This window comes from Bos taurus, chromosome 18 (assembly GCF_002263795.3).
Source record: "Bos taurus isolate L1 Dominette 01449 registration number 42190680 breed Hereford chromosome 18, ARS-UCD2.0, whole genome shotgun sequence".
Lineage (NCBI taxonomy): Eukaryota > Metazoa > Chordata > Mammalia > Artiodactyla > Bovidae > Bos > Bos taurus.
Window position 1 is genome coordinate 8,416,917 of NC_037345.1, and position 22,663 is coordinate 8,439,579.

The 22,663-nt window shown below is 53.0% G+C and overlaps 1 protein-coding gene across 1 annotated transcript in view; it reads left to right on the top strand.

The window, feature by feature from the left end:
• Positions 1 to 22,663, top strand: part of PLCG2 (phospholipase C gamma 2) — a 157,073-nt gene that overhangs the window by 106,045 nt on the left and 28,365 nt on the right. Inside the window, exons 16-26 of the mRNA XM_059877664.1 lie at positions 2,412 to 2,516; positions 5,004 to 5,093; positions 5,681 to 5,856; positions 7,240 to 7,440; positions 8,318 to 8,437; positions 9,558 to 9,738; positions 11,235 to 11,306; positions 15,248 to 15,357; positions 18,294 to 18,390; positions 19,695 to 19,761; positions 21,702 to 21,859. Of these exons, the coding sequence (XP_059733647.1) occupies positions 2,412 to 2,516; positions 5,004 to 5,093; positions 5,681 to 5,856; positions 7,240 to 7,440; positions 8,318 to 8,437; positions 9,558 to 9,738; positions 11,235 to 11,306; positions 15,248 to 15,357; positions 18,294 to 18,390; positions 19,695 to 19,761; positions 21,702 to 21,859 (1,377 nt within the window). The remainder of the gene's footprint in view (positions 1 to 2,411; positions 2,517 to 5,003; positions 5,094 to 5,680; positions 5,857 to 7,239; positions 7,441 to 8,317; positions 8,438 to 9,557; positions 9,739 to 11,234; positions 11,307 to 15,247; positions 15,358 to 18,293; positions 18,391 to 19,694; positions 19,762 to 21,701; positions 21,860 to 22,663) is intronic.

Sequence of the window (22,663 nt, forward strand, 5' to 3'; positions counted from 1 at the left end):
CCTGCAGAGCCCCCAAGAGCCCACAGGTAGAATTCGGGGGGATGGCATGGTGGCATGTGAACTTGGGGCAGAAATGTTGCCTCTCTGTTAACATGTAAGCAAAACTTAGCCTTTCCTCCCATCATCAATGTTGGCAACGAGCCACATGGGGCTTTGTCACCAGCAGAAATCATGGATATTTTCACATCACATTTGCAGTTGTTGCAAACATCTCAAAGTAATGTGTGCTCATCATGCCGTTGAAATTATGATGGTTATTAGATCTGCCTCTAGATATTATATGAGGTGTTAATAAAGAGGCACGTCTATTAGTATGTTACAAGGATTTTTACTTACTGTCTTAAGAGTTGTATTTCAGTACCACGCTTTCTCTTATAATTTTACGCATTATGAGTGTTCTGAGGAAAGGATCTGTACTCTTCCCCAGACTTCAGAGGTGAGGTTCATAGCACAGAACTGGCCAAGCCTGCCTTAGGGCACCGTCCTTGTGTGGTCGATGCTGGGTCGCAGGCACATGGAGATCCGGCTCACAGAAAGGGGAACGCGAGGGGTCCAGGGCGAGGGATGCCCGGTAGGCAGGCGGGACGTCAGTGGGACAGGCCCGGCCTCTCCTGGCCTGGCCTGAGAACTTGGTCACGTGCCCACCCCGCCTGCAGGGGCACTGATACCAGCAGGAAAGCATCGGTGGAAGAAGCGACCTGGATTTCAGTGACAGCCAGCAGGTCCGTGGGAAGGACGGACAGGGGTTTGCCAGGCAGAGAAGGGGGAAGGCCCTTCAGGTTCGGGGTGAGTGGTGCACGCGGTGTGTTCCCTGGATTGTCACTGGGCCACGAAAACGCACTGGGGACATTCCCTACATGTCAGGAGGTCACAGTCTGGTGGGGAGACCAGCCTCTAAGCAGAGGAGACCCGAGCAGTGAGGGGGCTTCAGCTGAGGCCCATCCAGAGGGGAGGACCCTGGTGTGCCCTCGGGTCAGAGCAGTAGCATATTTGGAGGAATTGGCTGAGATTTTGGGGTAGATTTCCCTGAGACGTCCAGGGAAGCTTCTAACATTCCAGTAGAACGAGAGGCAGAGGGGGCTTGGCCGGGGAGCGTCCATGGCTTCTCAGGTTTGGTCGGTGATTCTTCGGGGGGCCTTGTTGCCTCTCTCCGTGACTTCCCTCTGTGTCCATTAGGACAGCTCTCCGCGTGTCTCCAGGGATTTCTGGGCTCTCTTTTCACAGTGGGAAGTAGCACACAGCCCTTTAAGGAGGAGTCGTGGGCTCACCCGCAATACCTTGTGGCTCACTGCTCTCAATTTCAGGGAAAGGGGGTGGAAATAGCGTCTGTGACCCAGTCAGTGAGTGCTGCACACTGGGCTGGTTCACACTCATAGATGGTACTCAGTCTCATGACAGCCCCACAGGACGGGTCATCTGGGCCCCCAGCCCCCTCAGCAGGGGGGGCCTCAGGTGCAGAGGTTGACTCGGCGGAGGGTGCACGGTTCCTGCCAAAGACGTCACTCAGGGCTGTTAAAGTGGGGCGTTTACGCCCTGCCACGGCATGTGTCCCGCTTGGCCACTGCCTTACGGGACCCGGCAGGGCTCTGTCACCCCCATTTTACAGGGGAACTTACTGAGACAGATTGTCATGCGGCCAAGGCCACCCAGTGAGGAGGGCGATGAGCCCGGGTCTGACTCCCCATCCAGAGTCCCCTCCACCAGGCCGCCGCTTCCCAAGGCGTGTGCGTGTGATGTGGGTGGTCAGCACTCACCCAGGTCTTCGTGATTGCCCTCTTAGTCTTGCCGATGGACACGAAGGTTTCAGAGCAGCGTGGCCACCTGCCCTGGGTCACACAGCTGATAAAGCAGCGGCAGGGCTGTTTGCACCCAGGTCTTCTCAGCCTACCTCCCCAGTGTGCCCGCCCCTGCCCTGCATAGCCTGTGCCCACGGATGCACTGTGGCCTTGCCTTTCCCTCTGTGTGCTGGAGAATGTGGGCGCGTCACTATCTGCTAAACTAGCTAAGGAAATTTAACAGGGAACAAAACAAAGTCCCTGCCCTCGTGGGGCCTATATTCTAGCAGGGGAGACAGAGGACAGTTAGATGCGTAGCTACACACAGGGCTGGAGGGTATGAAGGTTCGCTGAGGAGTATGAGGGTTGATTATATCCAGGTGCTTGAGGTGACAGGGGTGGGAAAGGGGCATGTGGGCAATTTCATGTCACGTAGACAAGGGAAGCACCTCTGGGGCGGTGACGCCGAGCGCAGAGCTGAAGGCGGTGAGAGAGAAGCCGGGCAGAGAACCGGCGTGCAAAGGCCCTGAGGCGGGTCGGTGCAGTGGGTGCTGCGCTGACGGGGTGGAGGTGTGCCGGCCCCACCATCCTAACTTTGGGGCTCAGGGAGACGGGCTCTGTGTGTTCTTCCCTCAGCATAAGAAGCTGGGCCCCCGCGGTGACGTGGACGTCAACATGGAGGACAAGAAGGACGAGCACAAGCAGCAGGGCGAACTGCACATGTGGGACCCCATCGACCAGGTGCGGCCTCTCGCGCCCCCGCTCAGGGCCTCGAGCGCAGCGCCCGCCGCCGGCCGCGCGAGGCCAGTCCTGTCTCACTCTCAGCTCGCTCTACGTGAACTGGCCAGTTTTAGGAAACAGTGTTTTCTTTGGCCTTATGAATGTTTTATTTTGAAATAATTTTATATTCAGTGTAACATACTATAGATTCTCAGGCAGAAATGTACACACACACACACACACACACACACACACTGACACCCCTTTCCCCAACATGCACACACGCACACACACACACACACACACACACACACACCTCATACATCTTTCACCCAGAACACACACATACACACACACTCCTCATATATCCTTCACTCAGTACACACACACACATACACACACACACGCACACTCCTCATACATCCTTCACCCAGTACACACACACACACACACACACACACACTCCTCATACATCCTTCACCCAGTACACACACACACACACACACACACACACACACACACTCCTCATACATCCTTCACCCAGTACACACACACACACACACACACACACACACACACACACTCCTCATACATCCTTCACCCAGCACACACACACACACACACACACACACACTCCTCATACATCCTTCACCCAGCACACACACACACACACACACACACACACACACTCCTCATACATCCTTCACCCAGCACACACACACACACACACACACACACACACTCCTCATACATCCTTCACCCAGTACACACACACACACACACACACACACACACACACTCCTCATACATCCTTCACCCAGCACACACACACACACACACACACACACACACACACACACTCCTCATACATCCTTCACCCAGCACACACACACACACACACACACACACACACTCCTCATACATCCTTCACCCAGCACACACACACACATACACACACACACACTCCTCATACATCCTTCACCCAGCACACACACACACACACACACACACACACTCCTCATACATCCTTCACCCAGAACACACACACACACACACACTCCTCATACATCCTTCACCCAGTACACACACACACATACACACACACATACACACACACACACACACACTTCTCATACATCCTTCACCCAGTACACACACACACACACACACACATACACACACACACACTTCTCATACATCCTTCACCCAGTACACACACACACACACACACACATACACACACACACACTTCTCATACATCCTTCACCCAGTACACACACACACACACACACATGCACACTCCTCATACATCCTTCACCCAGTACACACACACACACACACTCCTCACACATCCTTCACCCAGTACACACACACACATACACACACTCCTCATACATCCTTCACCCAGTACACACACACACATACACACACACATACACACACACACACACACACGCACACTTCTCATACATCCTTCACCCAGTTTCCCCAAATAACAACATCCTGTCTAACCAGAGCGTAATTGTCATAACCAGGAAGTGGGACGCTAGCTACATTACTACGGACTGACTTGCAGGCCTTATTCCAGTCTGTCCACTGATGTCCTTTTTCTGGTCCAAGGGATGCAATACTGCAGTTAGTTGTCCTGCCTCCTTAGTATCCTCCAACCTGAGACAGTTCCACTGGGAACATTATTATTATTATTACTGGCTGTGCCACACGGCTTGCAGAATCTCAGTTCCCCCACCAGGGGTTGAACCCAGGTCCCCTGCGTGGAAGCACAGAGTTCTAACCACTGGACTGCCTGGGAATTCCCAAAGTAACATTGTTTTTTGATAAAAATGAGGCGTTTTGAATGCTAATGCCACTTCTCGTATCCCTTAACCTAACACGGCAGTCCATTTGAGTAGGTATTGATCAAATGGTTGATTGAAGTATGTAATCGATATTCAGTGTTGTATTAGGTTCAGGTGTGTAGCAAAGTGATTATTATAGATTTCATATATATATGTAGTATTTGTTTTTCTGCAAATATTTGAGTATTTTTTACATATCTGTTCTTATAGCCTAGAAATAAACCTTAAAAATGGTTAAATGAAGAATTAAGTCATATTTAAATGTTGAAGAAAGGGTCTCTAGACAGACTGGCTGAGAAATCATGAACATTTTAAAAGGTAGATGAGATAGAAAAAGACAGTCATGAAGACACGCACAGAGAAAACAATCCCATCATTCATAAAAGGCTTCAAATTAAGTGACTATGATACTGCGTCGTCTACTTGTAGACATACTGAATAAAGAAGTCCTCAAAATGCTAAAAGAACCCCAGGATAATAGGTGTTTTAAAGGAAACATCTCACAGGGGCTCTAGTTCAGTGAAACCACCATAAATGGCTACAAAAGTGGGAAAGACAAGTCCCTGGGGTGACGCCAGGCAGGAGTCTTGGGCCTCAGAGTTGATGGAGCAGAGATTTTGAGGGGAGACCTAATGCTGATCTTACTTTGTAGAAATGGACTCGGCACTACTGTGCTGTTGCTGATGCCAAGCTGTCCTTCAGCGATGACATTGAACAGACTGTGGAAGAGGAGCTGCCCCTGGTAGGTGGAGACCTCCTATACTGCTCCTCTCATCCGGTTCAGGCCTGGACATGCTCAGCCCATCCATGGAGCTGCCTCTTTGGGTACCAAGGCTTGCCTGGCTCTTCTCTGATTGGTTGGCTGGCCCATGTGCTTAGCCAATGAGGCGTAAGAGTCTTTCCTGCTCTCTGAAAGGCTTGATTGGCCTGTGCTACCTGGGGAGGATGAGAACATTTGATGCTCTGTTCAGCCCCACTTACTGACTTAGTTCCTGGCTTTCCTGCCCTCTGTCCCTGGGCTGCTGACCGTCCTTAGTGCTGTTCCTTGAGTGCAGCCCCCAGGGTATTGTAGCTTTCAGACTTCCTGTACGATAGAGTTGAAGCTGTACTGGGCCGTGACTCAGGAGGCCACCTCAAATGGGGCTGTCAGGAGTAGGTGGCTGGCGGGGGCAGGGCAGTAGAGGCTGGCTTCCCAGACCTCTTGGGGTGAAGGCAAGCTGAGGCCATCCTTGGCGTGTTACCCAGTCCCCTGAAGCAGCGTGCACAGATGGACCAGTCTGGTGATGCTGGTCCTGGTTTTCAGAAGCCTCTCCTCTCTTTGTGGCCCAGGATATACCCCCAACAGAGCTGCATTTTGGGGAGAAGTGGTTCCACAAGAAGGTGGAGAAGAGGACAAGTGCCGAGAAGCTGCTACAGGAATACTGCGCCGAGACAGGGGGCAAGGATGGGACCTTCTTGGTGCGGGAGAGTGAGACCTTCCCCAACGACTACACCTTGTCCTTCTGGTAATGCCTCTCTGTCTGGGCCATGCCCACCTTCTCCCCACAGCTGGTGGGATCGAGGGGCCATGTGGCAAGTGGTACCAGCTTAGGCTGGATTTGGGTGGAGCTGAGCTAGAAACTGAGGCTTCCCTGGTGGCTCAATGGTAAAGAATCTGCCTGCAGTGCAGGAACCACAGAAGACACGGGTTTGATCCCTGGGTCAGGAAGATCCCCTGGAGAAGGGAATGGCTACCCACTCCAGTACTCTTGCCTGGGAAATTCCATGGACAGAGGAACCTGGCGGGCTGCATAGGGTCACAAAGAGTCGGACACGACTGAAGTGGCTTAGCAAGCATGCGTGGGCTAGAAACCCAGACTTCATTTAGTGAGTTTTGGGGGGCAAGACTTGGGTTGAGTGAGGCCCCCGAAATGTAGTCATCAACATCAGTGCAATATCAAATATTGTAAAGTAACCTTACAGAACTGTGGTGAGGCTGTAGTGAGCTCATCTACGTTAATTCATTAAAAGATACTTATTTTGGGGGTACTTGTTCAGTGCTAGGCACAGTGACTTAGCAGTGACCAGCCAGACACGGTCCCTGTCCTCTTGGAAATTAGGGTCTGAGAATGGAGATGGACAGTGAAAAAGGAATCACGCAAATAATACATAATTCTAGTTGTGACAAGTGCAATGAAAAAAATGCAGGACGTTATGAACTTCAGTGAGAGCGGGATCTGGTGTGATGTTGGGAGGAATCAGGGAAGACTTCCTGGTTTTCAGAAGCCTCTCCTCTCTTTGTGGCTCGGGATATACCCCCCGCAGAGCTGCATTTTGGGATTTATTCAGTGGATTTTAAATACCACTGAAAGAAGTGGTATTTAAATTGAGACCCGAAGGATAAAAGTTCTAATATTAACAGCATACAAATAACAGTGAGAGCTAACACCGGCAAGATGCTTACCATGTACCGGGAGCACTCCAGGCACGTTCTCTGTGTGTGTGAGGTCTTGTTTCATCCTCAGGACGTCTCTGTGAGGCAGATACTGCCATTATGCTTGTTGGACCACTAGGGAGGCTCAGAGGGGACAAGTCACTTGTTCAGGGTCGCTTAGCTCATCAGTGGCAGAGTCAGGATGGGAACCCGGGCTGTCTGGCTCCAGAGGAGCAGTGATGCAGGTGAAGGGGACAGCAGGCAGAGGAAGTAGGTGGAATGTTCTGGAATCCAGGCTCAAGGAGTAGCTTGTGTGAAGCCCTGGTGGGTTCAAAGAGCAGAGGGAGGCCTGTGCGGCCACACAGGGCGTCCACCCTGGGGGCCGCGGCGGCAGCTCTGGCCCCTGCGTCCTCTGCTGCCCCGGGCGCAGGAGGAGCCCGCTGGGCTGGCTTTGACAGGGTCCCTCTCCCCACAGGCGGTCGGGCCGCGTGCAGCACTGCCGGATCCGCTCCACCATGGAGGGTGGGACCATGAAGTACTACCTGACCGACAACCTCATGTTCACCAGCATCTACGCCCTCATCCAGCACTACCGAGAGACACACCTGCGCTGTGCCGAGTTCGAGCTCCGGCTGACCGACCCCGTGCCCAACCCCAACCCGCACGAGTCCAAGCCGTACGTGTGCCTGTGCTCTGGGGGCGCGAGTCGGAAATGCCAGCCTTGCGGGTGGGCTGGGCCCTGCGTTCGCACGAGGCTCCTCACCTGGGCCCACCAGGGTCTCTCTGAGTTCCCCAGGACGGCCGCTGTCCAGAAACCTGCTGCCCGTTCCTCCCACCTCTCCCTCCGCCCCTCCCATCCTTTCTTCTGCTTTGTCTTCAGAGTCCCGAGGTCTTGGACTTTGATTTTTCAGAGACTAATTCTGACCTGGTGTTACCGTTCTACTCGTCAGAGCTCATTCCTGTTAGTCTGAAAGCAAAAAAAAAAAAATTGTAAAGAGAATATCGGTTAGGCCTTGCAAAAGGTTAAGTAGTTCTGAAAAGAAAAGAGTAATTTTTAAGTAGAAGCCTGCTCAAGTGCACCTTTCTGAGGAAGCCATATAGCTGTGACAACTTGGGGATTTTTACTTTTCTTGTCTATATTCAAGTGGATGGCCTTAAAATGTGCTGTTTTGCATTTTTAAAATTAACTCCCAGCCCCTCTAAAACCCCGCTCTGTGTGTTTTCTGCCTCTCATTTTCTGAGGCACTGCAGTGGCTGTGTCATGCTCTGATGCTTGGGTCAGTGGTCCGGGAGGGGGTAAAAGATTTAAGTTGATTTATTCTCTTGTGCTCCAAGCAGACTCCCTACACAAATGCTTCACCCGAGCTGTGTCTGGGTGATTGTTTTCAAAGTCGCCATCTCTAGAGGGGATTTCGGGTAGGGAGGCCTGCTGTGTAATTTCCGTGGTGGGCTCCAGGGTCGTATTTCAGGCCTCCCGGGGACCCACCATGTCCTCCTCCACTGCTGGTCTTAGCAGCCTCTCCCCTGGCCATTTCCCCGGGCCTGTGCTGCAGGTGGTACTACGATGGGCTGAGCCGTGGAGAAGCGGAGGACATGCTGATGCGGATCCCCCGGGACGGGGCCTTCCTGATTCGGAAGCGGGAAGGTACCGACTCCTACGCCATCACCTTCAGGTAAGTATCTGGGCTGCAGCCACTTCTCACTCTGCAGGGGCACCTGGGCAGGGCATGTGGGAGGAGAAAGCGGGAACTGCAGGTGGGCGCTGAGCCTGGTGTCCTCTGTCCAGAGTGTCAGCTGTGATGGGGACGGTAATAGTAACAGTGAGAGCAAGAGCAGACGCTGACGTGTGCTTTCAGCATGCCGGGCACTGCTCTGCATTCCCGAGAGTAATGTGCTTTACATGAGTTCATTTAATCTTCCCAAAACTCTAGGGGTGAGCGTGACCCATACCCCTACTTTCTGGAGGAGGAAACTGAGGCACAGGGCGATGGAACAACCTGCTGAAAACATGCAGCCTGTTAGTGGTGGAGCTGGAGTTTGCACCCCAGCAGCGCTGGCAACCCAGATGGGTGGTGATGCAGCTCCGGTCTCCTCCCATCCGCCGTTGCCGCTGACTGTCAGGGGGCAGGCCGTGTGGACCAGCCGTCTCAGGGCCGTGGTTCTCTGTGTTAAGTCTACCCCAAGACACCTGAGTCCTCCAGTTTCCACCGAAAGCAGTATGAGGGAGGGTCAGACCCCATTCATCAAACTGCCCCTCCATCTCCCCATCTGCAGGGCTCCCCTGCCTGTTCTTGGTGATGGTAGTGGAGTCCTGGGTGCCAAAGACTGAGTTCCCAGGTGATGTTCCGGACACTGGGCTGCCTTCAGGGCCTTACCTATTTATTTTTATTTATTTATTTTTAAATTAATTTTTTCCAAATACTTTAAAAAGTGTTTATTCATTTATTTAGCTTTGCCAAGTCTTAGTTGCAGTATGTGGGATCTAGTTCCCTGACCAGGGATTGAACTCAGGGTATCTGCATTGGGAGTGCAGAGTCTTAGCCACTGAAGTCTAGGGAAGTCCCTTCAAATACTCTTTTGACCTCACTGCATGGCATGTGGGATCTTGGTTGCCTGACCAGGGATCAAACCTGTGCCCCTTGCGTTGGAAGTGTGGAGCCTGTCCACTGGGGCACCGGGGAAGTCCTAGCGCGTCTGTCTGTCTGGTGCCCTGGGATGCGTGACTGGCTGTTTGTGGGCTTGTGTGGCTGTCACCCGGCTGCGGGATGTCAGCCCCGCGTGCTCTCCCCCCAGGGCCAGGGGCAAGGTGAAGCACTGTCGCATCAACCGAGACGGCCGGCACTTCGTGCTGGGCACCTCCGCCTACTTCGAGAGCCTCGTGGAGCTGGTCAGTTACTACGAGAAGCACGCGCTCTACCGGAAGATGAAGCTGCGCTACCCCGTGACCCCCGAGCTCCTGGAGCGCTACAACACGGTGGGTGGCGGGCCCGCCCGGGCGCGGCGGGATAGCCCGTCGGAGGTTACATTCACCCGTTGGTTCATGGAGCAGACCTTTATGGAGCACGTACGTGCGGCCCACACGCTCTGGGTCCAAAACTGCAGAGAGGACCCAGACTCTGCCCCGGTGCTCTTACAGCCAGTGTGGGTGAGACAGGCGACTCAGGAAGTGAAGAACCATCGGAGCGTGTGCCAGCCGATAGGAGGATAGGTGCTACAGAGGACAGCACGCTGAGCTGGCTGGATAAGTGGGTAGACGATGGGGAAGGGGCTGCAGTTCTCAGGGGTGCTCGGCAGGGGCTTGCTGACTAGGAGACGTGGGCAGACACTACGGGAAGTGGAGGAGACAGCCTGCAGCTGTGAGGAGGAAGGAAGAGCAGTCAGTGCAAAGGTCCTGAGGTGAGAGCGTGCATGGAGGCAAAGAGGAGACGCTGGTATGGCTGGACCTGAGTGCTCCAGGGTTGGGGCAGAACTAAATAAGGATGGAACTGCATGGTGTGGGGCCACACACAGCGGCTTTTATTCTGAGCCATTGGAGGGTTCTTCTATTTTTTGGGGGGCCATGCCATGCAGCACGCAGGATCTTAGTTCCCTGACCAGGGATCAGACCTGCAGCCCCTGCGGTGGAAGTGGTATCTGGACCACCAGGGAAGTCCCCGCTGTGGGGTTCTGAGCGGTGAAGGGAGCCAATCTGATTACCATGTCCCAGTTCCTATCAGGTAGATTCAGTACGTTATTGAAAGGAGATCATGCACTGTCAGGAACCGCGTGTGGGAGAGCACGGTGGAGCGCCGTCAGCCCTCGGCACATTCAGGTTCTAGAAGGGGGAGTGGGTGACACATAGCCACGTAAATACGATGCCCCCGGGCAGGCTAGAACAGGATGGGGCGCTGTGGGGTGGGCACTGCATTAGATGGGGGCCAGAGAGCTGGGAGCGGGCCTCCTGCAGAGTGTGGGAAGGCAGCCGGGGGGCAGTGGGGGCAGGTGGGTGCAGGACTGCACTGTGGGCTGGGGCTGCAGCCCAGTGGGGGCCTGGGAAGGGCAGGAGGGGTCTCCAGTGTGCGCTGGTGAAGCTCTACCGCCCTGCTTTGTGGCATTTGCCACTCTCTGTGCTCTGAGTACTCCCGCGGTGGCCAGTTTCAAGCTGCCGGCATTGAACGTGGGTCAGGAAGGGTGGTGAGCTTGCTCCAGGACACCCGTGCCTCTCAGGGCTTGTGTTTTGACAAAGGAGGATGGCGCCTGGCATGGGGTAGGCCCGCGCTGGGGCCTCTCTGATCCTGGGGTAAGATTTCCAAGTTTTGGGGAACTTCTTAATAGCTTCTTACTGGCTCGACCTATAAGGTGAGTAAACTGAGGCTTCAGCTCTTCTGCTAGAGGGCAGGAAACCATGAGGATGCCTAGAATCCTCATTCTAAGTGAGGGCTGTCCCGGGAGCTCGAATGACTCCATTTATTTTTCTCTCTTCTTTTACAGGAAAGAGATATAAACTCCCTCTACGATGTCAGCAGGATGTATGTGGATCCCAGTGAAATCAATCCTTCAATGGTACAGCACACACTTCCGATTCACACTGTTACTTAGTCACTAGACTGACACGGGTCTTGCCGGTAGTTCAGTGGTAAAGAAATTGGCTGCCAATGCAGGAGATACGGGTTCAATCCCTGGGTCAGGAAGATCCCCTGGAGAAGGAAATGGCAACCCACTCCAGTATTCTTGCCTGGACAATACCATAGACAGAGGAACCGGTTGGGCTACAGTCCATGGGGTCGCAGAAGAGCTGGACACGACTTAGCGATTAAACAAAAACAAACAGATCGACATAGGGTCTACCCCCAGTTAAAAGAGGGCAAGGGAATGTTTTGGAAACTCGGCCAAAGAATTCTTGGAGGGGAGAAGAAATGACGACTGACAATGTGACATCTAGTTTCAGGGAAGAGGTTAATAGAATTCCATCCAGATGTGACTGAGCCTTGCTAAAATTCTGAAGTTTGATGAACCACCTTTGGGTCCAACAGCTTCTAATTAAAAGTCTTTCAAATGTTCCTTGCTCACTGACTGAGCCTGTGGAGTTTATAAATTCCATTTGGTTCAGCGACCCCTCTGCTGTGCGCACGCTATCTCGTATTCCCACCCTGGCTGCTGAGTCATTTCATGCAGGTAGGGCTGGATTTGACTGTGAGCCTGAAGCTCCCGGTTTCATCTTAAATTTAGTTGGAGCCTGCAGAGGAGCAGTGCTGGCGAGTTTTCCATTTGGCTGGGCCGTCTCGTCTGGGATTAGTGTACAGTTCTCAGTTTGGAAGGGACACCCTGCTGGTGTGCTCTGTAAAAATCCAGAGATTTTCTTTTAAACTTATAATCCTTGGCCAGTGGAAATCCCTTTCAGCAAGCACTGAAGTCTTGAAAAATTGTGGGTGCATGGAACTGGGTGTGAAGTGCATTAGGGGACTTAGCCAAATAGGGGGAAAAAAAACATTTATTAGAACTGACAGATGCTTTGGTTATGAGAGTGACACGGCCTCACGTCAGGCAGATGTCCGGGGATGGTGGAGATCATGGTAAACTGAGGACACGCCTCATCTCGAGAGTGGCCACCCCTGTCAGCAGCTGCCATTTCAGAGCCCAGGCGGGGTCTTCTCATTTCTCAAGACAAGCCAGTAATCTGGATGTTTGATGTGAAATCTCCCCATTGTTAAACCCTGGTCACTATGCCAAGGTATCTGGAGGAAGTCTCCCTATAGTCAGTGAGCCAAGTAAAACACGATCGTATGAGGAGTTTGAGTGCAAGCTGCCAGACCATGGCGAGTACCTCAAAATACAATTATTATTCTTGTGATTGAAGAATGATGTAACACTGAAAAGGGAAAACACATTAAAAGCAGGGAAAACAATCCGCCCTGGGCTCAGCATCCTGACGCAGTAGCCATCTGCAGCTGTGGCGTTCCATCCCCTCTGGTCCTTGTCCGCGGGGAGATGTGTTTTACGGTCCCCACCCCAGCACCTGCCATTTCTAGTCTTTGTTCACCTGCCACTCGGCCATGAGTGAGTTTCTTCACTGCTGATCTACTTCATGACCATTTTTTGTTGAACCTGGTAGGCCATGCAGTTTCGATGCAGTACCTGGACTGGGTACCTGGACAGGGAAGCCTAGCAGCGTGTTGCAGTCCATGGGGTTGCAGAGTCTGACATGACTGAGCAACTGAACTGAACCTGGACTGGAATTGTAACTTAGAGAATATTTTTTATGCTGTAGAATATTCTAGGTGACTGGGCCATTTAGCTGTGTCTCCATCAATGGCCATTTGGGTTTTCTTTAGGTGGTGCTCTTCTCGTTAACGCTAAAATGAATTTCTTCACCTGTGAGGTTTTGTATCTTTCACTTTATGTCCTTTGGGTGAGTGCTTAGGACTGGAGTGACGAGGTCAGTAATAACAGGTAACACATATTGATGACCGCATAGCGAGCATTGAGCTAAGTGCCTGACGGCTCAAGAGTCCTCTAACAGCCCCAGGCATTAAGCACCATTTTTGTGCCCATTGTACAGATGAGACAACTGTGCATAGTAGTTTAATGATGATGTAAGTGTGGAGCGAGGATTTGGCTGCTCCCAGACACGCACTTGTGGCCACTCTGCAGTGCCACACGCCTGTGTGCTCATGCGATGGGTGGCTCATTTCTCTAGTCCATGAGGGGCGTGGCATGAGGACCTCTCCTGCCATCCGTCAGGCTGGAGACTTCCTCTTCGTAGACGGCACTATGTGCCACCCTCTCTGCCACTGGCTGTACCTTCCTCATGGCCTTGGAGTCTGGCAGTGACCTGTAGAGTTTCATGGGGAAGGAGACAACTCTGGTCTCTGTGTCCGGTCTGCCCTTGAAGCAGGATGCGCAGGAGAGCTGGCTGTGTTTGCAGGCTGAGGAGTCCAGGTCAAAAGCTCCGGTTGGAGTTCCCATGGCAAAGCTCACAGAACCCACACTGGAAGCATCACAGACTATGGTGGTAACTCATATTAATGGAGTCTTCCTCTGCTCAGCCACTTGCCAGCTGGTTGACTTTGGCCAAGGATGCTTCATCTCTCTGGACCTCTATTTCCTCATCTGTAAAATGGGGTACCATCTCTACTCCCTGCCTGTTAGGATTATGAGGATTAGAGGAGATACTGTAGGTAAAAGGCCTAAAACAGGGCTCTGACTGTAGGAAGAACTTAAGAAATGCTCGCTGTCGTCGTTTTTATCCTTGCGTGTGTTATCTCACTCAATAGTCTCAATGAGCCTGTGAAGTATGTGGTGTTATAATTCCTGTTTCACAGATGGGGAAACAGGCTGAGAGAGCCTCAAGATTATATAGCTCTTGTACAGAAGGGGCAAACTGAGGACTTGAGCCACGTGTCTGACTCCAGAGCCCCGTGCTCCTGAGGAGCAGTTTTATGGATTCCTTGTGAAAAGCCCCATTCCCATTTCCTTGTGTCGGAGGAGGGGGAGCTGCTGATCTAAGCAGGCTGGCAGTCTCGGAGGTTTTCCTGTTCAGCGTTTGCTTGCTGTGTGGGTGTTCATCTTGCGGTGGACTTGTGCTCGCCCAGCAGCAAATCACGGAGGAGGAGTTCCGCCCTCAGTTCTGTCTTGTTTCTGCCACTGCAGAGGCCGCACTTAATGATTTCATGGAAGAGCACCTCGGGCACTTGCAGAATGCCAGCATCCCAGGGCGTGTCAGGGCATCACCAGTGAAAATGCTGGTGAGGCTCGGGGGCCGCCAGAAACGGTGTTGAGCTTGAACTGCTGAGCGAGTTGTGAGGACTTCGGAGATGGTGGGCGTGGTTTCGCTGAAAGGCGTGTCCTTCCCGTGGAAATACCGACTCACTCTGAGGCGCCCTTCGTTGTTAAGTCGCTCAGTCGTGTCCGACTCTTTGCGACCCCATGGACTGCAGCACCCCAGGCTTCCCTGTCCTCACCATTTCCCGGAGTTTGCTCAAACTCATGTCCATTGAGTCGGTGATGCCATCCAACCATCTCATCCTGTCATCCCCTTCTCCTCCCACCTTCGGTCTTTCCCAGCATCAGGGTCTTTTCCAACAGAGTCTGCTCTTTGCATCAGGTGGCCAACGTGTTGGAGCTTCAGCTTCAGCATCAGTCCTTCCAGTGAATATTCAGGGTTGATTTCCTTTAGGATGGACTGATTTGATGTCCTTGCTGTCTAAGGGACTCTCAAGAGTCTTCAGCATCACAGTTTGAAAGCATCAGTTCTTCAGTGCTCAGCCTTCTCGGTGGTCCAGCTCTGATATCTGTACGTGACTACTGGAAAAACCTAGGCTCTGATTTAGGCCAGTTCCCCTTGTGGCTCCCTGGCAATGCAAGCCCTTCGCCACCAGATGGCGCCATAACCCTGGACAAAAGCCGCCCTCTCTTTTGAGACGAACCAAATGTGCCAGAAAGTGCAGCCACCTCCCTCTTCTTTTGCCTGGCCTGACCCTTTACCTTCTTGTTTTCCCTGAAAGCCTCAGAGAACCGTGAAAGCTCTGTATGACTACAGGGCCAAGCAGAGTGACGAGCTGAGCTTTTGCCGCGGTGCCCTCATCCACAACGTCTCCAAGGAGCCTGGGGGCTGGTAAGGCTAAGGGGAGCTTGGCCCTTCGACCTGTCCCTTTCTAGTGGTGAGGCTCAAGCGCTGGCTGAACCCTGACCCCTTTATCTCCTGTTCTGGCCTGGCTTTGACCTGTCATGCTTTCTCTGGGAAGGTGACCGATACATGCTCTCCTTGCAAAAGTGGGTAAAGAGCAATAGCAATTATGATAATGTCATTTATTAATATATATTATATTAAATATTATTTTAATTGTAATAGCAGCTGCTATTTATTGAGGTCTTACTGTGTGGCAAGCACTATGCTAATTGCTTTCATACATTATCTAAGCAAATTCTTGTCCCAGCCCTGCAGGGTTTTGACTGCGATTATCTCTGCTTTATGTGGGCTTCCTAGGTGGCACTAGTGGTAAAGAACCTGCCTCCAACACAGGAGTCATGAGATGTGGTGGGTCCGATCCCTGGATCGGGAAGATACCGTGGAGGAGGGCATGGCAACCCACTCCAGTATTCATGCCTGGAGAATCCCGTGGGCAATAGATGCAGTGAATGAGGCTTTCCAAAGTTCAGCGACTGAAAACCACAGGCTCTTCCCATTATGCAAGCCTGTGCATTTTAAATTCAAATTCTTGTGCTATTGCGTAGCCCCATGCCCTGTGCAGTGGCCCGGACGTGGATTAAAGAGGTGCATTTAATTAAAGAGGTGCACCCAGGCCAAAGGCACCTGGATGTGTGACAGCTGAGTTATCTCTTCCCCTTTTTTTTCACCCAGGGAGAAGAATTCTCTGCCCACCCATAGGTTCCCTCAGCAGGTGGTTTCATGGGATGGTTCCTATCTTAGAGCAGTAAGGATTGTTAGTAAGGATTGATGACCACGAGCCCTTGCAGACTCAGGCACCTCACAAAACTGGTGCTTCTTCCTCTTGAAAGATAGCCGGACCTGACTTAGAGATCTGAATAGTGACTCACAGGGAGCAGTGCCGAGCTCCGTCTTAAGGACTTCATTTGAAAGCATTCATGTGATCCACACAGTGACCCTGTAAGGTTGCTTCTTTTCTCCCCTGCATTTCACAGGTGAGGACAGTGAGGCACAGAGAGGCAGTAACTTGTCCAGGGTCACATAGCAGCCTGAGATTTGAAGCTAGGCCTTCTGACTCAAGGGGCCACACTCTACTCACTCATGTGCTGGATCCAGAGGTTTACCAGTTTTGTTTTGTTTTGTTTTGAATTTGGAGAACACCCTCTTAACAAACCCACTGCTTACCTGGATCCGCAGAGGGTTTTGTCTCAAGATGGGTTGAGAGACTGGAGTGAGTGCTGTTGGCGAGGGACCGGGGTAAACCGTAGGCCTTCCTGAGGCACCCTCCTTGCTTACTCTCCCCCTGGTCTCAGTGTCGCCACCTAGTGGGATGCCTGACTCGAACCACATTTTTGCATCCTTCCAGATTAGAGGACCACGTCGTTTTTGTTTAAACCGGGATGCATTTGAGAGTGAAGGGAATGCATAGTTAATAATTACACCTGGGCCGCAGGTGTCAACTACCCAGTTCTGGGCACATGGTCCATACAGTTGCCCATACAGCCAGACTTTGCTGGAGATGCGGCTGGAGAAATGAAGGTTGAAAAGAGTATGTGACAGGGGCTCACAGCTGGCAGTTCTGTTTCCACCAGGCCGTGGGACAGTCAGTCCTCTCTGCTTATTCAGGTCAGCAAACATTTGTTAACACATTATTGACCAGGGACTTTTTGCAGAAACTAATGCCTGTGGAGTTAATATGTTTCCAGTCAGTAATGTGTTAAGCACCCCGAGTGTAGATTTGATTAAGACTGAGGAAGGTCACATGTAGAAGGGAAACTGATAGGTAACTGTAAGTTAATGTAAGGTGTGGACTGCTTTGACAGCTGTGGGGAAAGATGCCGAGGAGCAGAGAGGAAGAGCTCTCAGCCTGGTGGCAGTCAGGGAAGGCTCCTTGGAAGAGGAAGACCCCGGCTGAGTCTTACACTGTTAGGTGGTTCTATAGAGGGCATCGGGTACGGCAGAGAAGGTAGACAGGCATGGCGGGGCCACGTGGGGAGTGGGCCACAGACGGTCTGGAATGAATATCAGGTTCAAGTCAGAGAGAGGCAGGAGTTGAGGTCCCTGGGTTAGAGCATTACGATGGCCAGGCTACACAGTTTTGGCTTGATTTTGAAGGCCTCAGTGTGGTGGGGTCAGAAGAGCATTCTGGAAGGAGCCCCCTGGCTGCAGGAAGTGGGCCACGGGAGGGCTCAGAGAAGGATCCAGCCCAGGCATCAGACTTGGGGGTATCTTGGAGGTGCGGCCAGTTTGTTTGAATCAAGACATGTACAAAGTTGATAATGTCTCATGTTATTAGTGTTGCTACCAAGGTGGGAAGGTCAGGGGTGGGGGCACAGTTTTAGCTGAATGACAAGAACTAACACTGTGGAGTGCTTTATGTGTAAACGCAAGACGATGTTAACTCCTATGGCCCCAGTGATATCCTTAGAGGGGGACATGGGGACTGCCCCCACACCCAGATGGAGGGTCTGAGGCTCAGGACACCCCTGCGGTTGGTGGACGAGCTGGGACTCGAGTCCAGGCCGTCTGACGGCAGACCCTCCCTTACCCCAACCCCCGTCTCTATATTCACAGCCCTCCCTGAAGGGCCTGGGCCTCCGCTGGAGCCAAGCTTTTGTCTTGTGTGGTATCTGATGTCCACTTAAAGCACTGAAACTGTGGACTCGGGGGCTCTGCTGAACACAAGGGTCACGGCCAGGGGAGGGCGAGCCCCAGCAGTCACTGCCGGGGGAAACAGCAGAGGACCCTGCGGGGGGGTCAGGAATTCCTGGCCCGGTCACTGGCCCCTCCCCCCGCCCCAGCAGCAGGGAGCTAGCGAGCAGTGATGAGGGTTAACAGCGCTCGGCCGAGGCCCCCTGACAGTGCCTTCTGTGTTTCCATAGGTGGAAAGGAGACTATGGGACCAGAATCCAGCAGTACTTCCCGTCCAATTACGTCGAGGACATTTCACCAACAGAAGGGGAGGAGGTGGATAAGCAGGTGAGTCTCCATCGTTCGTTGCAGGGAGGGACCCATCGATCCTGTTCTGAGGGCTCTGCCGAGCCAGCTCCGTGGACACGTTTTTGCATATGTTGCCCTGAGCTCCAGACCAGGGACAGCAGAGGGATGGGGAAATCAGGACTGTCCCCGAGTTGTGGGTGAAAGTCACTGTGACCAGATAGTCAGGTTTAAATCAGGTTGTGCTGGGCCGGAAGGCTTTGCGTATGCAGGAGGATTCCCTCCAGAGTGAAAATGGCCAGACGGGGAATTTGTCCTTTGCTTAAACCAGCTTGCAGATGAAACACATTTAGCTTGGCCAGCCAGACGTTCAGAACGTGCTCCGTGTGAGTAAGCAAGCTGGCGCACGTGGGGGGTGAGGGGAGGCTCTTCTGGTGACATTGCAAACCTGGTTTCTGCTCACTGCCTCTTGCTCAGAAAGCTTGAAGAGCAGCTGCTTTCAAGGTGACAGCACTGCTCTGAGGCTGAAATCATAGACTTTCTTCTAAGAGAGTTGGGACAGTCTGGAAAGGCTGCATGGAGGAAGGGGCCTTTGAGCGTTAAAAGTCAAGTTAGAGTCCAACAGCGAGAGACTGGCAGGAGGGAATTCCAGGTGGGAGATACAGCCTGAGCCAAAGTGTGGTGGTGGAAACACAGTTCACTGTGCTCGGCCTGAGGCAGAGACGTGGCCCTCCCAGCTGTGTCTGCCCCATGTTGCCCTTTACCCACGGTCAGCATTAGCCTGGTGGAGGGTGGGGATGAGTCCATGCAGTGGGCAGATACACAGTTCTACCAACTTTTCAGAGACCAAGATACTCCCATCTCCTCTGGCCTCTGGGATGGTTCAGATGTGCAGTGGAAGGAAGAGCTGGCTGGTGGAGCAGAAAGCCCGGAGGCCAGACTGCAGAGCTTAGGTGTGGGTTCCGTAGGACACAGGGAGCCACAGAAGGTTCTGGAGCTGGGCTGGAAAAGGAGGCCAGTCCCATTTCATAATAACATCACAAGAAAGGGTCTAGGGTGTTTTTTTGAAACCGGATCTGCAGAAACGCCTTGAAACCTGCTCTAGACAGCACAAAGCGTGTTTTTACAGGTGGGAAATGAAACGCTGAACCTGCCGGCACCTACTCGCCGCTGGGTCCCTGTCAGCAACAGGCTTCATTATTTGGCTCTCTCCCCACGGATGTAGGGAAATGCATTTTAAACAGCTCCACAGGCAGTGTCTCTGCTAAACGGTGTGCTTTGGAAACTGGTTATCTTTTTATTATTCCCGTTAAGACGAACGTGAGTTATGTCCTGTTTCTTCACAGATTATTGAAGACAATCCCTTAGGGTCCCTTTGCAGAGGAATCCTGAATCTCAACATCTATAATGTTGGTATGTGCACCCGTGGTCTCAGCCTGGATTCCCACCCAAGTCGACCCCCCCCAACCCCCCACCTCCCCACCCCCCGACCCCCCACCCCCAGAGCCTGGCCTTTGGACTGCCCCAGGCAGGGGTGGGGCTTTCTAGCCTCAGCTTGAGTACTGAAGCTGAGTACTGGGCCAGGCTGGTCAATGACTTCATCTTACGTCTCATAAACTGCTATACTATTCACATCTCTACAGTGAGAAAACAGCCTGCTGCGTACATAACAGGTGCTGGACGGGCATGGGCTGCTGTTACTCCCAACACCGTCATCCTTATTTCAGGGGCCCGCCTGGGTTCCCCGGGCTTTTCTGGGAGGAGCCGAGACATCCGTGCAGTGGAGTGTGAAGTTGGGGGTGTTGGTTCTTAGCCCAGCTCTGCCTCTCAGGCCCTGCGAGACCCTGCGTCTGTCATAACTCCCCCGAGGCTGCAGCTGCCTTCAGCTCAGCTGGGCATCAGGAAGCCTGGCCTCCCCCTCGGAGCTTGGGGCAGGCCGTGGTGGCAGGGGTGTGATCTGCACAGGGCTTCCTGGGCCCTTGTAAGATGGAAGGGCTGGCGGCAGTGAGGAGAGGCTCTCGGGCAGGAAGCAGGAGCAGCTTGCTTCTCTGGGTCTTGTAAGATGGAAGGGCTGGGGGCAGTGAGGAGAGGCTCTCGGGCAGGAAGCCGGAGCAGCTCGCTTCTCGGGGGCTGCCCAGGTTTCCAGAGCTGGCTTCTGTGTCCTCTGCCCCTCCCACCTCGACCCCCACCCCACCGCAGCCCATCAGTCCATCAGCTCAGCAAGTGGGAGGACGACTCTCATTCCAGTTGACGGATGAGAAAACAAAGCCCTGTAGTGACCACGGGAGCTGCCCGAGGTTCCACTGCGATTATGGGATGGGCTGGATCCAGGACTTCCCTGGTGGCTCAGATGGTAAAGAATCTGCCTGCAATGCAGGAGACCTGGGTTCGATCCCTAGGTCGGGAAGATCCCCTGGAGAAGGAAATGGCAACCTACTCCACTATTCTTGCCTGGAGAATCCCATGGACGGAGGAGCCTGGCGGGCTACAGTCCACGGGGTTGCAAAGAGCTGGACAGGATTGAGCATCTCCACTGGATCTAGGGCATCCTGTCCTCCCTTCCCTTGCCCTTTGTATCACCCTGCGCTGCATTTTCAGAGCACAGGCCTGTGGCTCAGGGTGGTGAGTGGGGAGGGGACTCAGGTCTGAATTGAGCCTCAGCTTTGGCTGCTGCCAGCTCTGTGACCTTCCGTGGGCTACTCCGCCTCAACCAGTCTCTGTTTTCTCTCCTGTGAAACGGGCAGAACGGGAGTAGCACCCCAGAAAGGGCGACGAGGATTAATAAGATACAGTGGGATGTGATCTGCTTAGAGCACCGCCTGGCAGATGAGCCCAGGGATCTTAGCTGAGGGGATTATTTGGCGGATAATTTTTCCTTTTGTAGCCATCATTTTCTCTGTCTAGAACAAACTTTCTCCTCAGAGAGAACTGATTCCATGCCTAGCTTCTTGGGCCTGCCGGCCATGCGTGCCCTATGCCCATCACTCCAGTCTCTGTCTCTATCTTCGATGGCCAGCTGACTCCCTGGTGTCTCGGGCTCCCTTTTCCTCTCCTTCCTGTGATGAGGATACTGGTTCTCAGGTTTAGGGTCCACCTGGAAGGCAGGGATGATCTCCTGAGATCCTTCTGTACATCTGCCCAGACCCCCATTTCCAGATAAGGTCACATTCACATTTAAGACACGCATTAAAACCCAGACCGCTACCTGATCCAAGGTAGATTTTCCAGTCAGCGCCGACATCCACAGTGATGGTCGGCTTGGGGTCCTAAGAGAAGTGGCCTGGGACCTAGAAGTCTGGTCATCTTGGCCTTCTGTCAGGCTGATCAGGACTTTTGTTATCCTTTTCCCAAAGTAAAAGCCCCACATGGGAAGAACCAGAAGCCTTTCGTCTTTATCTTGGAGCCCAAGAAGCAGGGCGACCCTCCGGTAGAGTTTGCCACGGACAGCGTGGAGGAGCTGTTTGAGTGGTTCCAGAGCATCCGGGAGATCACCTGGAAGATGGACGCCAAGGTAAGCCTGGGCACCTGGGCTCCACTGAGCCTGGTGTCCTCCGGCTTCCAGTCCTCTGCCGAGGTGCGGGTGGGTCCAGGCCGCAGCCACAGAGAATTTGGGGGGTGGGGCAGGGAGGGAGCTCAGACAGCAGGAGCGGAGAGAAAGGGGGCGCTGGGTCTTCCTGTGGGGGCTGCGTCTTGTGTGAAACCTTTGAAGGTTCAGCGTGTGCGTGGTGACCCTTGATGTTTGAGGCCTGTTCAGCCCCGTGTATCTTAACAATAAAGCTTTGCCGTCCTCTTTTAAATGTTATCTTGCTCTAAATACTATTCTCTAATACTCTAAATACCATCTAAATACTTGGGATAAAGCAGCCTGGATCCTTCCCGTGCATTCACTGAGCTCATCTCCCTGGACTGGAAAGGGCCCTGGGTGTACTGGAATTCATAAGACCCAGCCCCTTCCTTCCAGAAGTTTCTGTTCTTGTGGGGGAACCTCCACTCCAGATGGGCATGAGCTTTTGGGGATTTATCCTGAAAGGTCTTTATTTTGTTTCAGTTTTTACTCTGGGGGCCGCCCCCGCGGCAGGTAGGATCTTCGATCCTGGGCAGGGGGTCGAGCCCACACGGCCCGCACTGGAAGCGGAGTCCTAACCGCTGGCGGTTTTCTGAGAAGGGTGAGGTTCTAGTAGGAACAGGAGGGTTAGAACTAGGCCGACTGGAGTGTGCCTCCTGGCGTGGCTGGACCCTGGGCAGGTAACCACACTCCTCTGGGCCTCGGTTTCCTCGTCAGTAAAACGGGGAGCCGGGTACCTAAGTCCCAGGG